Below are 17,728 nucleotides of genomic sequence, written 5' to 3' on the forward strand. Positions count from 1 at the left end.
TTTGCTGGGAGATTTGGAAGGAAAATTGTGCTTGCAAGTATGGTGATCGAAAAAGGTTTAAGTTTTTCAGAATGGAACAACAAATTAGTTGAACTATAAGGAGTTCCCTAATTGCAACCTGACATTACCATGGATCAACCTGTGTGATAAAATGATGAGAATGCAGCCTATCCCAAAGTGTATTGTTGAATGCTGGCAAAAACCTGAAATAGGTACTCTCAAATTGAACACGGATGGTAGCTATATCATTCAAACCGGCAAGGCTGGAATACGGGGTATTCTAAGAGATGAAAGTGGGGAATGTATCATGGCCTTCTCCTGCCCAATCACCTGTAGCAGTAACAATGTCTCTGAAGCTTTAGCTGCCGAGTTTGGTATCAATTGGTGCCTGCATAATGGATACACGAACTTTGCTTTGGAGATGCATTCTCTAATTGTTATAAGTATGCTCAAAAAGGAGACTACCAACAACTACAAAATGAAGAGGATAGTTGATGTAACTTCGCAGAAGTTGAAACATACTAATGTCAAGTTCACCCACTGCTTTAGGGAGGCCAATTATGTGGCAGATTACTTAGCAAAGCATGCAAGTAAAGGTAATGAAGCTTCTCTATATCTTCTGCTCTGCAACTTCCCAGAGGAGCCATAGGATTTTACCAATTGGATAAATGGCAGATGCCAAGCTTAAGATCAAGGTTCGACAAGGCCAATTCTTATCGATTCGCAGGGTATGGTTATTCTTACCCACCACTACCCTGATTTTTATAGGATAAAGTTTTTATCCTATTGTTGTATTTTTGGAGGTAAGGTCTAGTCCCCCTCTTGTACACTTCTTCCAATTAATACAACTCCCCAGACAGCTGGGAAATTTTATAAAAAAAAGAATAGCTTGTACTACAGACCCCATGATTAATCCACTCCAGAGGCCCTTCTCTTTCCAATTCAAAACAAATCCCATTAACAAAGAGGCAGGAATTCCAATCAGGTAATATGCTCCTAAATTCACATAGGCCACTATATGTTGCCAACCACTTCCTCTTGCAACTCCGGCTAATAATGTTATTATGCTATCCAGGATGATGGAGAGGCAGAGAAGAGGAGTAAGTTCTTCGATAAGATTGACCACTTCTTCTTCATGTGTGAAAGCCAATCCCCATACATTACGCAACCAAAAAATAATCGCACTTGCCAGAAGGAACTCTACAGTTGCTAGAGCGAAGACTACATAAATAGAAATTCTAACTGCTTTTGGATTCCCAGCTCCCAACTCATTTGAAATCCGAGTGCTACGTACAAAATGGTAATGAGTTAATTTAAGAATGCCATATCGTACCATACTAATCGTCAAACCAAAAAAGTCATTGTTAGGAAGTATGTTGGAAGAGAAAACCTTGCAGCAGCACTGAAGGAACATGGTATGAAGTAATGTAATGAAGTAGTTGTAAGGCTGCATCCAAAGAAATTTAATTTATCAGTTCTTGTCATAAAAACGAAATATGAAAGTTAGCAGAGATGCATACCAAATAGATTGGACAGAAGTCTCTAGTTGTGGATTTGGCAGCAATCCACAAAACAGCAGAATTAGTTCTGTTGCCCACCATTTCAAACTACATTTGTAAGTAATAAATTAAGCCTTAAATAAGATATCATTAACAACATATATGGAAGATATAAGTTTTCCATAGTCCAGACTTAGAAATCTGATAGTTAAATTACCAGACCATTGCAGCAGACGGAATAGCAAATTGGAAGAACTCCGGCATAACAAGGAAAACATCCTTTGAGAAAAAGGGACGTGTCTTTTGACAAGTTGACGAATACTTTAAGTAAATCACAAGTAAAATCACGTTCAACCAATATGATGAACCAATCGCCATAGCTGCACCACTGGCCCCTAACTCATATTTGAATACTAAAGCCCAACTGATTGGTACATTAAAGCATAGAGATGCTACTGAGGTCCATACCATTGGAATTATCAAACTCTGAGTCTGAAAGTAGCAAACAAGTGACTGAAGAATAGCATAAGGAACGAGAGTTGGGATGAGATAAATCGAGTACTTTCCAGCTTCAACAGAGATTAATGGGTCTTGGCCAATCCATAAAAGCAATTTGCCAGTGAAGATCCATATAAGAGAAACTGGCAGACACGCGAATAATAGAAATATAATGGCAGCACAAGTAATAGTGCCAACTTTTTGATATTGCCTTGCTCCATAGGCCTGTCCACATAAAGTTATCGACCCAGTTGCCAGTCCAAACTGTATTCCAAATTCAGATTCAAACGGCTTAAGTACCTCAAGCAATCTCGAGATAAATAGTGATAAAATACATTCACATTTTGGAGGTAAGTCTAAAATCAGAACAGATAAGTTTATAAGTTAATTTATCTGGTTGTAGCTAGAACATTACATACATCATTTAATTTTTCAGAATATAAACCCACACTTACTATAGTCAGTTTTTTGTATTAGCTCTTAAGTCACCTGAGGTGAGACAAATTTTACATGTTAGTGCTTGAACATTCTTGTCTCTTATTGTGAATTTTCGTAGTCTAACTTGTGAAAAGCTTATGCACAATTTAGAAAAGCATAATTATTCCAACTAACCGTAGTTAGTTTTTATATAGTTTGTCATGTAAAGATCTAGAAGCTTAGGCCAGTTGACTTTGGCCAAATCCCCGTTTGACATTTGAACTTATTTCTGGGCAAATTTTTGTTGGATGGATGGAGTACTTGCTTGGTAGTTGGGATAAAGCATTTTTAGCATATACGTAATATCAAAGCAAAAATGTAAGTCTAAAACCAGAAATTTGAGAGCATGCATATTTCTCTGTGTGGATTGATCGTACTAGAATTCTATAACTAATAATCTTTCTTAAACTGTTCATCAATGCTTGAACTTAAGGTGTAGTAGAAGGGACAAATTACAGAATGTTCAGAACAAAAATATATAAGGAACTTACAAGGATAGCGAAGCCAGTAACATTGCAGTAAGATGTGGCGATGGAGGCACTTGAGAAGGAGAGTTCACTTAAGTGACCTAACATAACCATTGGTGCATAGCGCAACAGGAATTGACACAAATGCACCACTATCATTGGAATTGCTATGCGACTCACTTCTTTAAACACTGCCTTTTTGCTGATCTCATTATTCAATGGCAGCAGAGCCCTTCCCATTTCCTCGAGCAACACCTTCTTTAATGGTTAAAACACCAATCTTTAAATGCTCAACGATATGATAGCTCGCACCAGAACGTTATAAGCTTGAGGAAATTTGACAGGGGAGACCTCAGGAAAGATATTCTTGATAAATTTGATCAGCCTATATTTAGGATCTTTAATTTTCGTGGAATTTTATAAGCTTGTCGTCTTTGTCACAGAACAGTTTTTAATTCCATATATGCAAATTCTAGTTGACTTCTGGCAATTTTTAAGAGACTACGCCGGATGGATCACGTATAGAGTTCTTTATTCTATCATTGTTTTGATCAAGTACTATGGTTGAATGGAACTTGACATACGTGAGCAGAAGCTTCACACTTACTTCTATACACAGCTGCACTTCAATCTCATGAGCAGTCCTTAAACTGATCATCATATGTGCAAATTCAAGTTGACTTCAATATTTCAGTGATTTCGTACGGTGTTTTTTATCCGATAATTTTAATAAAAAAATTAAGTCCTACAGTTGAATGAAACATGAGATGATCCATGGGGAAGCTTCACCCTTACGTCAATGTAAGTACTCTCATATTAGTGTACCACAAAAAGAAAAAGGCAGAGAACACCATATGCCCATTGCACATTCTTTACAGAATTTAACATACTATACCCCTAAATTCGAACGCCTTTAACACATACACACGCATAACTCACGAAGTGGCACGTGTAAAAAAGAATTCCATCGAAGTGTTCGAAATTCAAAGGACACAAAAATCTCTCTCTAAAAATTCTTGAAAGAGCTGGTGGATGAAACAGATTCTCTTACAAACACTTTCAATTCAGACGTACAATAATTAGCGTAAAGACTTGAAAAGTAGCCACTGCAAAGGAAATGATCCCATTATGTTATACAAAGGCATAATTCTTTATCTCTTGTCTTCCTAAGATCTTCCTTCGTGTACCCTTTCTCTTGCCTTCTTTGCCTGCATAGTCCATTCCCCAAATTTTATAAGAAAAGAAACGAGGAAACTATGAAAAGACTTTCAGAAAAGTAAAAAGAGTGTAAACCTGTTTTTCCCAGTCTGTGAAACCTGTAACAATAGATAGAACGATCGATTGTATAGCACAACCAACCACTATTCCAATCCAAAGCCCCTTTGCTTTCAAATGTAGAACAAATCCCAACACCACTGCTAAAGGAATTGCTATCACATAAAATACCACTAGATTTATATATGCCCCAATATGCTGCCACCCACTTCCCCTTGCTATACCTGTTTTTTGTTAGAAAAGTAATCTTACTCCAAGTGCAATGCAAACTTCTTTTCAGAAAATATAATATCACGCGAGTTACCAGTTAATATGACATACACAAAAGATGGAAAGTTTTACACAGTTGATATCCATTCTTTTTACTTTTTGACATGGAATTAATTAACAGAGTGGCAAAGGGTTGATGTGGAGAGTGATGTGTTTGACATTCCAGTAATTTGTATTTTCTAAGAATTCATTACTATAATGATACAAAAAATAGCTTTATGACTTTACGGCTATAATAGGTAAAGTAAAATGAACTGCTAGATGCTATGGAACTAACCAGTGATGACTATCTGCAGGCTGTCTGTGACAATGGACAGGCAAAGAAAAGGAGTCATTGCAGCTATATAATCCACCACCTGCTTCTCATTGCTGAATGCTTTTCCCAACACATGCCTGCTCCCGAACAGACTTGTGTTGAACACTAATGTCTCTACGACTGTAAGAAACATTACTACCTGAACTGCCATTCGAGCCTTTTGAGGATTCCCAGCTCCCAATTCATTTGAAACACGAGTACTTTAAAATAAAATTAAGACAACAAGAGAACTGGAGTAAGATTATTTCGTATGAGTTTTCGCTACTGATGGACATATTTGATACTAATAGAGTCAAACCTTGCAGCAGCTCCAAAGCCATATGGTATACTGAAGTGTAATTGAGAAATTGTTATGCTGAGTGTGAACAAAATGAGATATTAGAACCATTTTTATTAAAATAACACTCCCAAAGGAATAGGAATTGTGAATCATAATACGGTACCATATTGACATCACTGATGTCTCGAGCTTTGGATTTGGTAAAAGGCCTGATACCAAAGCAAGCACCTCAAATGACCACCATTTTAGGCTACAATAAGTTGAACCATAATGAAAAATAAGTCACTGAGATAACAACATACAAATAAATAAACAAATACTTGATCATTCATTCAGGAAGACGAATATTTACCACACCATCACAGCAGAAGGGACAGCCAAACGGAAGAATTGTCTAATACAAAGGAAGGCTTCCATGGAGAAAGGCGCTCGAGTTTTCTCACAGGAGCTTGACAGTTTGACATAAGATGCAAGAAATAGCACATACAACCAAGAGGATATACTGAAGGCTATAGCAGCTCCTATGTTTCCTAGCTCCAACTTAAATATCAAAGCCCAGCTTATGGGCAAGTGGAAGCATAGAACAGCAAAGGAAGATAAAAGCATGGGAAGAATCAAACTTTGTGCCTGCAAGTATCTAGATAGTGGTTTAGAAATTGCACCACCAAAAATAGCAGGGATTACCCATAATGAATACTTGCGCGCTTCCACTGAGATTGAATGATCTTGTCCCGTCAATATAAGCAATTTGTCCATGAAGCACCACAACACACAGATTGGTATGCATACTAGAAACAGAGAAATTATAGCAGTGTAGGTATATGTACTGAGTTTATGGTATTGTTGAGCTCCGTATGCTTGTCCACATAGTGTTTCCATACCACCAACCAGCCCTGTCTGTTCCAAGTTCACAAACCTCAGTACATCAATTTGATTTTAAGAACATAAAAAAAGACTTTGGACCAATTCAACCTCAAAAGTTAGCTCGACAATATTCCATTCCTTCGGAAATCTTACACCCAGGGGCGGATTTAGGGGGGCGGAAGGGGTCCATCGCCTAAAAATTACACGGTATATATAAAGGCAAAATCTGTTTTTTACCACTATATATTAAGTTTTGAACCCTTGACACAACCCAAGAGTGTAGCTCAAAGTTTTGAACCCTTGACACAGCCCAAAAGTGTAGCTGAGTGGTCAAGGGTTCAAAATCATTGAAAGGTGGTAGATTCAATTCCCACTAGGTACGAACCTTTTTTTTTCTTGAACCCCTTCGCGGAGATCTGACATCAGGAAATTGATTCTAACTCAAATTCTCCAAAATCATATAAAGAGACAATTTCCTCAACGTGAGACAATAATGCCTATGGAACATTAATATGTAGAGAGGACTTACAAGTAGACTGAAACCGGTGACATTAGTTAAAGAAGTGGCGATGGCAACACTAGACAGCGCTAACTCTCCAAGATGTCCCACCATCATGACTGATACAACTTGCAACAGGTACTGAAACACTGTGACCGCTACCATTGGAGCCATAAAACGACTCGTCTTCTTCAGTTCTTGAGATACAGCATCCCAATTTATCTGCCATTTCTTTTCTTTCAAGCTCTGTGGCAACTCCTCTACCATGATAGTTCTACTTGTTGCCACTTCCAACAGACGAAGAACCAATGCACAATTAGTACTAATTCTATATATGCTGTTCCTAACACGTGACAGAAAGATGCTTGCTTACTTTGTCGGATACTTGTTAAATATATTTTCTCGGGGTTACCTTTTTTGCCATTATTTATGTTATCTGCTATACAGCTGTATAAGCAAATTCCCATTTGTCTTTTGTTCGGTCTGGACTATTTAAAGGCTGCCACTTGACTACTAGTATGACCTACAAGAAACCATCTTTCAAAGCCAATATATGTTGTTTTTACCATTAAATTATAAGGATCCTAACCACTTGGCTAGGTATAAGAATTATTTAACGATATTTTGTATATTGCTACCCCCAACGTGTCCTTTTTCAAGGTTTTTTTTATGTCCTTGTTGGCTTGTCTTGTCTTCTTTAATGTCTTTGTTAGCTTGTTGCACCCATTTCTGCGTTCAAACAAAGACGCCAAAGTTGAATTATCTACTTTTATATTTATGAAATATGAAATTGTATACTGTCAAAATTGAGTTTGCCTATGTAACTAAAATATGATAGACCAAGGTTCAACTACGTATATTATCGAATCATGATGCGAAGTTAAGTTGCCAAGCTCGTGACCCAGAGATCGATCAACATCAAGATCGGCCAAGATTGAAATCGAGCAAAATAGAGACCGATCAAGATCGAGATCGAGCAAAATAGAGACCGATCAAGATCAACATCGGCCAAGATCGATCCAAAAAACAAAAAAGCCGGAATATCCATAATTGGGCGAGAAACTCGGCGAAAATCCCTGCGCATATCAAGGAGAGGCCAATTAATTAACCTATCATGGATTCCTTACTATTTTTAGGATTATATTGAGAGTAGGACTTCCCTACTATATAAAGGGGTCTGATCATTTGTAGAGGGGGACATTATTTATGCTATACAAAGCAATACACTGCATTTTTTTAGCTTCATTATTTTGTTACTCTGATCATATACTAGCGAAATCTTTATTTGGTTCGAGAGTGATCGAACTTGAGGGCCAAGGCTAATTGATTCATTTGGTTTGCATTTATTTCTTTTACAGTTGATTCACTTGGTTTGTATTTATTTCTTTTACAGTTGATTTCTATATTAATATTTATATTTTTTCAATTTGTGCCAAGTTATATCACGTATCCTTAGAGCCGCGTATAAATTCAATTGTTATCCGTTTTTCGGGTAAACAATAATCTTTAACTTAAATTATATAGTTGTGTTAGATACAAATCTCTACAAAACACACAATTTTACACTTGCTCTATGAAGTGTCTTTGATTTCGGGCTAAAAATTACGAACTCTCGATTACTGCCCCAGCATATCGACATCGGATGTCAGGGGAAAAGAAGATCAAATCAAACAACAAAAAGGTGGAAACTTTTAACTCCAGGGTTGATTAGATCCCAGAGGCACCACCAATATTGAAGGGTTTGGATTCCAAAAGGTTCGTACAAAATCCCTTCCCCCTGAGTGCGACTCCCAAACTGATCCCCAAGAAGTTTCGCATGCCCGAGATTCCTAAGTATAATGGAACGACTGACCCCAACGAGCATGCCACCTCTTACACGTGTGCCATTAAATAGAATGATCTAGAGGACAACGAGATCGAATCCGTGTTACTAAAGAAATTTGGGAATACCCTGTCAAAGGGAGCAATGATATGGTACCATAATTTACCACCTAACTCTATCGATTCTTTTAACATGCTTGCAGATTCTTTTATAAAAGCACACGTCGGAGCCATAAAGGTCGAGACTAGAAAGTCGGGCCTTTTCAAAGTAAAGCAGAAAGATAACCAGATGCTCAGAGAGTTTGTGTCTCGATTCCAAATGGAACGAATGGATCTACCACCGGTCGCCGATAATTGGGTCGTTCAAGCTTTCACTCAAGGACTAAATGAATGAAGCTCAGTGGCTTCACAACAGTTGAAGCAGAACTTGATTGAGTACCCCACTGTACATAATCGATATCAATCGAAGATGAGACTCGAAGAGGACCAGTTGGGGGCTCCTTCTGGGTCCGTTACCAAAAGGTACGTTGATCGAGAACCAAAGTCGAACAGGAATCGATACCAGCCGCATAATAGAGATCGTAGGGGCAACAGGCTAGGGCAAAACTTCTCACGAGATGTAAGGAGAAATGATCGAGGCCAGAGCTCTCGAGGGCTCATGAGCAAGAATGGTTTCGACAGGCATACCGGACCTAAGAAAGCAGCGTGATTATTAAAATATAACTTCAATGTTGATGCATTCGTCATCGTATCGGCTATCGGACGCATCAAGGGTACTAAATGTCCCCAACCCCTGCAGACTGATCCAGTCCAGAGGAATCCCAATCAAGTATGCAAGTATCATGGCACCCATGGCCACAGAACAGAAGATTGCAGACAGTTGAGAGAAAAAGTAGTCTAGTTATTCAATGAAGGGCACCTTCAGGAGTTTTTAAGAGATCAGGCCAAGAATCATTTCCAAAACAGGGAGTTCAACAGAAAAAATGAGCAAGAAGAACTGCAACACGTTATTCACATGATTGTCGGAGGGATCGATGTTCCCCAAGGGCTAGTGTTAAAAAGCACTAAGGTGTCGATCACAAGGGAAATGCGATCTCGTGATCAGAATTGCATACCGAAAGGAACCTTGTCCTTCAACGACAAAAACGTAGAAGGAATCATACAACCCCATAATGATGCACTGATAATATATGTACTCATGAATAGGACTCAAGTTAAATGTGTATTAATTGATCCAGGTAGTTCGGCTAACATCATTCGATCGAGGGTCGTAGAACAACTCGATCTACAAGACCAAGTCGTGCCCGCGGCCCGACTGCTAAACAGATTCAACATGGCATGTGAAACCACTAAGGACGAGATAACTTTGCCAGTAAACATGATCGGGGCCATCTAAGAGACGAAGTTCCATGTGATCGAGAGCGACATGAGGTATAACGCCCTGTTCGGGAGGCCATAGATCCACAACATAAGAACAATGCCCTCGACCCTTCACCAAGTTCTAAAATTCCCAAAACCAGAGGGAATCAAAACAGTCTACGGGGAGCACCCTGCTGCAAAATAAATATTTGTCGTTGACGAAGTGATTCCGATATCAAAACTCTCATCGACGAAGGGGTCAAATTCGAAGGGAAAATAAGAGGCCAAATAGCAATCACAAACGCCAGCCTCGACCCAACTAGAGAAGCAGGGGACTGACGAAGATGATGATTATAGGATCCCTCGATCCTTCATAATCCCCAATGACTCTGACGCTACCAAATCAACGGTAGAAGAGCTGGAGAAAATTATACTAATCGAATATCTGCCTGAACGAAAGGTGTACCTAGGCACGAGGTTAAATCCCGAGCTCAAGAAAAAGCTTATTCAATTTCTTATAGCTAACATGGATTGTTTCACTTGGTCCCATCTCGATATGACAGGAATCCCACCGGAAATCACCACCCATAAACTAAGCTTGGATCCGAAGTTCCGTCCGGTGAAGCAAAAAAGAAGACGAGGTAACCAAGATTCTTAAAATAGGGTCCATCCGTGAAGTAAAATACCCTGAATGGTTAGTAAACGTAGTAGTAGTCTCTAAGAAAGGAAACAAACTTAGAATGTGTGTAGATTACAAAAATCTAAATAAAGCATGCCCCAAGGATTCCTATCTAAATAAAGCATGCCCCAAGGATTCTTTTCCTTTGCCTAATATCGATCGCATGAGCGACGCCACGGCCGGCCACGAGATCCTCAGTTTTCTCGATGCCTATTTCGGGTACAACCAAATACGGACAAACCAAGATGATCAGGAAAATACCTCGTTCATCACTAAATATGGTACCTACTGCTATAATGTAATGCCATTTGGATTAAAAAATGTTGGTGCCACTTATCAATGCCTAGTAAATCGGATGTTTGAAGAACAAATAGGGAAATCTATGAAAGTTTACATTGATGACATGCTAGTTAAGTCCCTACGAACAGAGGACCATTTGAAGCACTTGCAGAAAACTCTCAGTATAGTGAAGAAATACAACATGAACCAGAACCCGGAAAAATGCGCATTCGGGGTCGGGTCAGGCAAATTTCTCGGATTCATGGTGTCCAATCGAGGAATCGAGATTAATCCCGACAAGATCAAAGTTGTTGATGGCATCACGGTAGTAGACAGTGTAAAGGCCGTACATAGGTTAACCGGGCGTATGGTCACCCTGGAGCGATTCATCTCGAGGTCCTCCGATAAGGGCCACCGATTTTTCTCGTTGCTAAAGAAGAAAAATAACTTCACATGGACCCCGGAATTCCAGCAGGCCTTGGAAGAGCTTAAACGGTACTTATCGAGCTCTCCGCTGCTTCACACGCCAAGGGAAAACGAATAGCTTTACTTGTATTTGGCAGTATCAGAGGTAGCATTAAGCGGAGTCGTAGTCCGAGATGAACGAGGTACGCAATTTTCTATTTATTATTTTAGATGGACCTTAGGTGAGGCCGAATGTAGGTATCCCCACCTAGAAAAATTGGCGCTCGCTTTGATAAGCGCCACTAGGAAACTAAAACCATACTTTCAATGTCACCCCATACGTGTTGCAACAACTTATCCACTTCAAAATATTTTGCATAAACCCAAGATTTCGGGATGGTTGGCCAAATGGGTCGTAGAAATCAGTGGGTATGATATTGAATAACGACCCTAAACAGCCATTAAGTCTCAAATTTTGGCAGACTTAGTAGCTGACTTCACGCCGACCCTAGTACCGAGGTCGAAAGAGAACTGTTAATAAACTCGGTACGTCTTCAGGAATCTGGATCCTCTTCACGGACGATGTCTCAAACGCAAAATGGTCCAGACTCGACATCGTACTAAAACCACCCACATGCAACGTGGTTAGACAATCTATTAGAACTGTGAAATTGACTAACAACAAGGCCAAATATGAGGCCATGATTGCAGGTTTCGAACTAGCTAAAGGCTTGGGAGCGGAGGTGATCGAAGCCAAATGCGACTCCCTCCTCATGGTGAATCAGGTTAACAGAACCTTCGAAGTTAGGGAAGAACGAATGCAAAGATACCTAGATAAGTTACAAGTAACTTTGCACCGATTTAAGGAGTTGACTTTGCAACATGTGCCTCGAGATCAGAATAGTGAGGTTGATGCCCTTGCAAACTTAGGGTCATCGGTCGAGGACAAGAAGCTCAATTCGAGGGTCGTCGTGCAACTCATGAGGTCAGTAGTCGAAGAAGGCCATGCTGAAATAAATTCCACAAGCTTGACCTGGGATTGGAGAAATAAATACATGGAGTATTTGAAAACCAGAAAGCTTCCTTCATATCCGAAAGAATCGAGGGCCCTGCGCACAAAGGCAGCACGATTCACCTTGTCCGAAGATGGAACCTTGTTAAGAAGAATGTTCGATGGTCTATTAGCAATATGTCTAGGACCAGGAGACACCGAGTATGTTCTGAGGGAAGTTCACAAGGGTACTTGCAGAAATCACTCCGGTGCCAAATCATTGGTTTAAAAGGTAATCAGAGTCGGTTATTACTGGATCGACATGGAAAAAGATGCAAAAGAGTTTGTTCGAAAATGTGACAAATGCCAAAGGCATGCACCAATGATTCACCAACCCGGAGAACTGCTCCATTCGGTCTTGTCACCATGGCCATTCATGAAGTGGGGAATGGTCATCGTTGGTCCTCTTCCATGGGCACCAAGTAAAGCTTAATTTATTTTATTTATGACTGATTATTTTTCTAAGTGGGTTGAAGCACAGGCCTTCGAGAAAGTTATGGAAAAGGAAGTCATCGACTTCATTTGGGATCACATCATATGTTGATTCGGGATGCCATCCGAAATTGTGTGTGATAACGGAAAACAGTTCATCGGCAGCAAAGTAACCAAATTTCTTGAGGATCACAAGATCAAAAGAATCCTATCGACACCTTATCATCCCAGCGGGAACGAGCAAGCTGAATCGACCAACAAAACCATCATCCAAAATCTTAAGAAGAGGCTAACCGACGCCAAAGGAAAGTGGAAGGAAATTCTACCCGGAGTTCTCTGGGCATACCGCACAACCTCGAAGTCCAGTACAGGGGCTACCCCATTCTCACTAGTTTATGGCGCCGAAGCTCTAATATCGGTCGAAGTCAGAGAGCCAAGTATCCGATCCGTATATGTAACAAAGGAATCAAATGACGAGGCCATGAATACAAGCCTAAAACTATTGGATGAAAGGCGCGAAACAGCCCTCATCCGACTGGCCACCCAAAAGCAACAGATCGAGAGATACTACAATCGAAGAGCCAATCTTCGATATTTTAACATCGGGGACTTATTGCTAAGAAAAGTCACCCTCAACACCCGAAATCCCAATGAAGGGAAATTGAGCCCGAATTGGGAAGGACCATACCAAATTCTCGAGATCACCGGAAAAGGGTCCTACAAGCGCGGAACGATGAATAGGGAACAACTACCGAGCAATTAGAACATATCTCACCTAAAACGGTACTACTGCTAAGGTACGCCCCTTTTTTCCATCCCTTTTCTATTTCAGATTAACACTTGCAGGTGGTCAACAAGAAACAACGATGGATGTTTCAGCAAATAACACAAAGTCTTTAGGTCTAAAATCACGTGTTGCACTCTTTTTCCCTCAGACTGATTTTGTCCCAAATGGGTTTTTTCGTGAGGTTTTTGACTAGGCAACGATGAATCGTGCTAACATAGAATCAAGCCCGATTATGAATCGGCATCGAAGATCCATTCAATAATATCCGAGGTTCCTTTGCAATCAACCTCGAATACTGGGGGGCTACCCTCGGATATGCGTTATCTTCGAATATCAACTCTAGTGAGGAAACTACTTCATAAAGGGAGGATCTTGATAGATAGGATTTATTGTAAGGGTCAAACGGTCAAAACGAATCATGCCCACGTAGATTGCTCGAGCCCTGTGAGCCCTGCTTCGATCGAGAATAAAGACAAGTACCTTCCTTAGAAACATCTTATACTTTAAATTTTTTTTCTTTTTTATCTTTTCTCTTTACATCTCTTAAAGAGCTTCATACTTCCGAAAATAACGAGCCCAAGGGTAATACTTAACTGGAATACGAACAATCTCTCCCTTACTTGGGGACTACCGTCCGACTCAAACAACCCAAGTCATCGGGCCTCCGAAGCGAAAGAACTAATAGGAAATGCCCCGATTTCTAAAGGTCACAGCCACCCCATCCGGGAACTATTATCTCAGGCAAGCCCATATAAAATGGGAAAACAAGCCCAATGGGTAGCTACCCGAACTAAAAGGCTAAGACCAATTTAACACGGCTCAGAGACATCCGAAATCCATAACAAAAATAGTCCTTCGAAATAGATAAATCTTTCACAACCGATTCTAAAGGCTACCCTCTGCAAAGTCTCAAACTTAAGATATTTTCGGAGAAAAGCTTTGGTAAACATCGAACCCCAATAACGCCTTAAACCAGAAAGGCAGTAAAGGCAAGGGTTGTTCGAACCCTCAAACACAACCTTATTATTTCATGCTAAGGCATTTCAATCTTTGTAAATACAAATAACAAAGCAAAGGAAAAATATGAGAGCCGAAAGGGAAAGAAAAGCCTTATATTCATATACAATAGTTTTTTACAAAGACCAAATTGTCCTAACACAAAAATTTACAACGGACAAAAAAGGCCTCAGAAAAAAAAGGAAAAAATAAACAAAAAGTTCTAAGTAGCTTGGTCTTCATCGGAGGTTGCATCTCTATCCTTGGGATTTTCTCTATCTTCGGATTCACTTGAGCTCTAGGAGTCTTCCTTAGGGAAGGCCAGCTTCCGAGCCCTAGCTTCCTCTGCTTTGGCATTTTCAATCTCAGTCATAATATCGAAACCCTGGGCATGAACTCCCTCGAGGGCTTCCCTTCGAGCTTGCCATTTTGAATGATCCACCATGCCCTTGGCCTTGACCTGGATGGCCCTGACGTCGACCCTAAAATGGGCCACTTTAGCATTAGCTTTTGTATTGGCCACGACCACCTCAAATTTGGCCACTTCGAGTTCGTTGGACAAGCTTGCTTTATCAGAAACGTCCAAATCCAACTGAGATTGAAGCTCCTTAATATTCTCAACCTGCACCGAGGCCTTCTCTTTTGCATCTTGGAGCTGGGTCTCGGCCGACTCCAATTTTTCTTGAACGGTTTCCTATTTCGAGGCTAGGATATCCATGTTCTTTTTGAATTCTTCCGCCTTGGCCTGTATCGCATCTACCTTCGTCTGGAGCCGTCCAATTTGTTAGAGCCTCTGCCCGACCTGTAGAATTGGATCATTAGTAGTTATCTCCAATTCATCTTCACTATCGTGAAGAACTCGGAATACCTGCTCGGCCATCTCGGCATGCTCATCCCGAGCCGTCACTAAATCGGCTTGAAGATTGTCACTAAGAAGCTTGTAAGTATCATTTTTCTCAGTGAGGTACCGAACCTCAGTCTTGTGCTCCTCGGGATTCGAAGGAAAGCCTCATGATACAACATCAAAGCCTGCAAGTAAGGAAGAAGATGTTAAAATTATCTATAACTCCAAAAAAAAAAACAATGAGAGACCCAGAAGTTACCCGATTCAGAGCATGCTGGGCCTCATTAAACAAGCAAGCGATTCCCACCGCGTTCATCACGTCTTGATCTTCCTCGATTACCAAGGATCTAAGGTAGCTAGCAATCCCCACGGGGGGAGAGAAAGCCCGGGCATCCTCCGGGACAAAAAGCACTATATTTCACCCGCGGCCGGGGTTAACACTTAGGGTCGGGAATCGGTCCACCAGTTTTAGGCTCGATGAAGACCCGATAATGTCCGATGATGGTACTTTTTTCGGTACCGATAAACTACCAAACCCGGTGACATCCTCCGAGGCAGCGGACTCAAACCCATCAAAGAAGTCATGGATATCAGTCGCCCCCTGAAGACCCTCGTAAGAGCGACCTTCTAACATATTGGCCTCACAGATCATAGCGTCCGAAACCTGAGGGGATCCAGAAATATCGATCAGTCTGAGCTCGTCTCTCGGGATATCTTCCTCTGCCCGGGAAGCCTCGTCCCCGGTCTCTCTCTGGACTATCTCAGTTTGGGACGGAGTGGCCTCAACTCTTTCTGGTTCAGGAACTTTGGCCAAAGCTCCCTCATCAACCTCCGCTGATTCGGAGGGCTTTTGTATCAAAACATTAGCCCACACATGGGCCACTAGTTTGGAATTATCTTCCCCTTTTACTTCTTCGGGCTCATCCCTTAATCGGTGGATCAAGTCCGAAGGCATAGCAGCGGTGTCCTCTTTGGGCTTGCGAGACTTTCTCGTCGGTGTTTTCTTTTCCGAGCCCGGGGAACTCGAAGCCCCTTTTATCTTCTTCTCTTTGGCCAGATTCAGAGCAGATGGAAGGACTTCTTTGTCACCAGATAGGGGCATCATTACAACATCCTTCCCGAGGCCTACAAAGGAAAAAAGGGGAGTAAGCAAAAGAAAAAGATAAAACGATAACCGTTCTAAGAGAGAAACTTACCATGATTGCGAGCCTCCCATCGACCCTTTGATAACTCCATCCAAGCACGCTCGGAGTATGGTCTCTGCAACACCAGGCCCTCGACCCATTGCTTGAGTTCCAGAATCGGTTCCGGCATCTGGGCCATAGCTGTAACACCAAAAAAGTAGATAAGGAAAGAAAATGAAAAGTAAAGGCGCATAAGGTGATCGATGGTGAAAAGACACCCCTCGATTTTTCTTGTGAATAATCGGAGGAGAATCACTATTCTCCAAAAGGATGGATAGATCTGGCCGAGGGCCACGATGTATCTCTTGCTGAAGGTGACGATGACAGGGTCTAAGGGACCCAACGTGAAGGGGTAAGTGTAAACACTTTGGAACCCCTCCACGTGGGTAGTAATCGATTCCTCAGGCGATTGGACTACCACATGCTTTTTGCCCCAGTTGCATTCCTTTTTAACTTTATCGAGGATTTTCTCGGTGATAGAACACATGTACCTCGAGATCGGCTCACATCGGCTGTCATGCCCTAAAATCGAGGAGCGCGATAGGTGCTCAACCGAGTGAACCGGCCGAGCACGCCTATTAAATTTCCTTCTACCCAACTCATTCATGAATAAAGAGAATATATGTGTTTCATTAATCAAACAATAAAGTGGTCATGTTTGCAACTACTAATTTCTTACCATAAGTTTCATCATTTTTAAAGTCTCGAATGGACAAGAAATACAACCACAACATAATATAGTTTGACTTTTCCAGCACCAATACACAACCCATACCATATCTACAGAGCCTCTATAGATAAATAAAAGTACACTGATAATGCCGACAACAAGGCCCCGACTATATCTCAAATAGAATACAGAAGAACAAAAGATGCATGACCCCGGGGTGAAGTGGGGCTCACCAAGTCAGCTGGGAAAAAGGTGTACTGCTATCACTGATCAATATCTCCTACTATGGAACCACCTGCATCCATTTAAAGATGCAGCGCCCCAGGCAAAAGGGATGTTAGTACCATTGAATAGTACTAGTATGAAAACTAAACACCAATTTAAGAATTAAGAAATACAAGATGAATATGATGAACTAGTGCGACAACAGAATAATATAGATAACCGTTTAAACTAGAGCAAGCTTATTAAGAGCTATCAATAACATTTATAGGATTTAAGATGAGATCCTCTGTAACCATCTTTACATAAAGTGGCCCCGCCACCTCACCCAATGTATGCAGGTGGAGGTGTAAGTACAATGCCACAACTTTACTCAAGCGGCCCTGCCGCCTCACCCCAATGTATGCGGGTATAGGTATAACCACAGTACCAAGAACCTATACAAAGCGGCTATGCCGCCTCACCCCAATGTATGCGGGTGAAAATGCATCAACAATACCAATACCAACACAAAATAGCTATGCCGCCTCACCCAAATATATATATGTGGGTGG

The 17,728-nt window shown here is 41.0% G+C and overlaps 2 protein-coding genes across 3 annotated transcripts; both read right to left on the reverse strand.

The window, feature by feature from the left end:
* Positions 1–855: 855 nt before the first annotated feature.
* Positions 856–3,286, reverse strand: LOC142171658 (protein DETOXIFICATION 14-like). The gene is made up of 4 exons (XM_075235328.1): positions 2,966–3,286; positions 1,717–2,261; positions 1,521–1,607; positions 856–1,447 (listed from the first exon to the last, which is right to left on the reverse strand). The coding sequence occupies exons 1-4, from the start codon at positions 3,179–3,181 to the stop codon at positions 1,345–1,347; spliced, it is 951 nt and encodes a 316-aa protein (XP_075091429.1). The 5' UTR covers positions 3,182–3,286; the 3' UTR covers positions 856–1,344.
* Positions 3,287–3,780: 494 nt separating this feature from the next.
* On the reverse strand, positions 3,781–6,818 carry LOC107823048 (protein DETOXIFICATION 3-like). 2 transcript variants are annotated; one of them, NM_001326112.1, is given in 7 exon segments: positions 3,781–4,149; positions 4,235–4,440; positions 4,764–5,002; positions 5,101–5,157; positions 5,246–5,332; positions 5,435–5,979; positions 6,476–6,733. In NM_001326112.1, coding segments are annotated over 7 exon segments (1,413 nt in total). In that variant the 5' UTR covers positions 6,713–6,733; the 3' UTR covers positions 3,781–4,107.
* Between the last annotated feature and the right edge of the window lie 10,910 nt (positions 6,819–17,728).

The sequence above is a fragment of the Nicotiana tabacum genome, chromosome 17 (genome assembly GCF_000715075.1).
Source record: "Nicotiana tabacum cultivar K326 chromosome 17, ASM71507v2, whole genome shotgun sequence".
In the NCBI taxonomy this organism is placed as follows: domain Eukaryota; kingdom Viridiplantae; phylum Streptophyta; class Magnoliopsida; order Solanales; family Solanaceae; genus Nicotiana; species Nicotiana tabacum.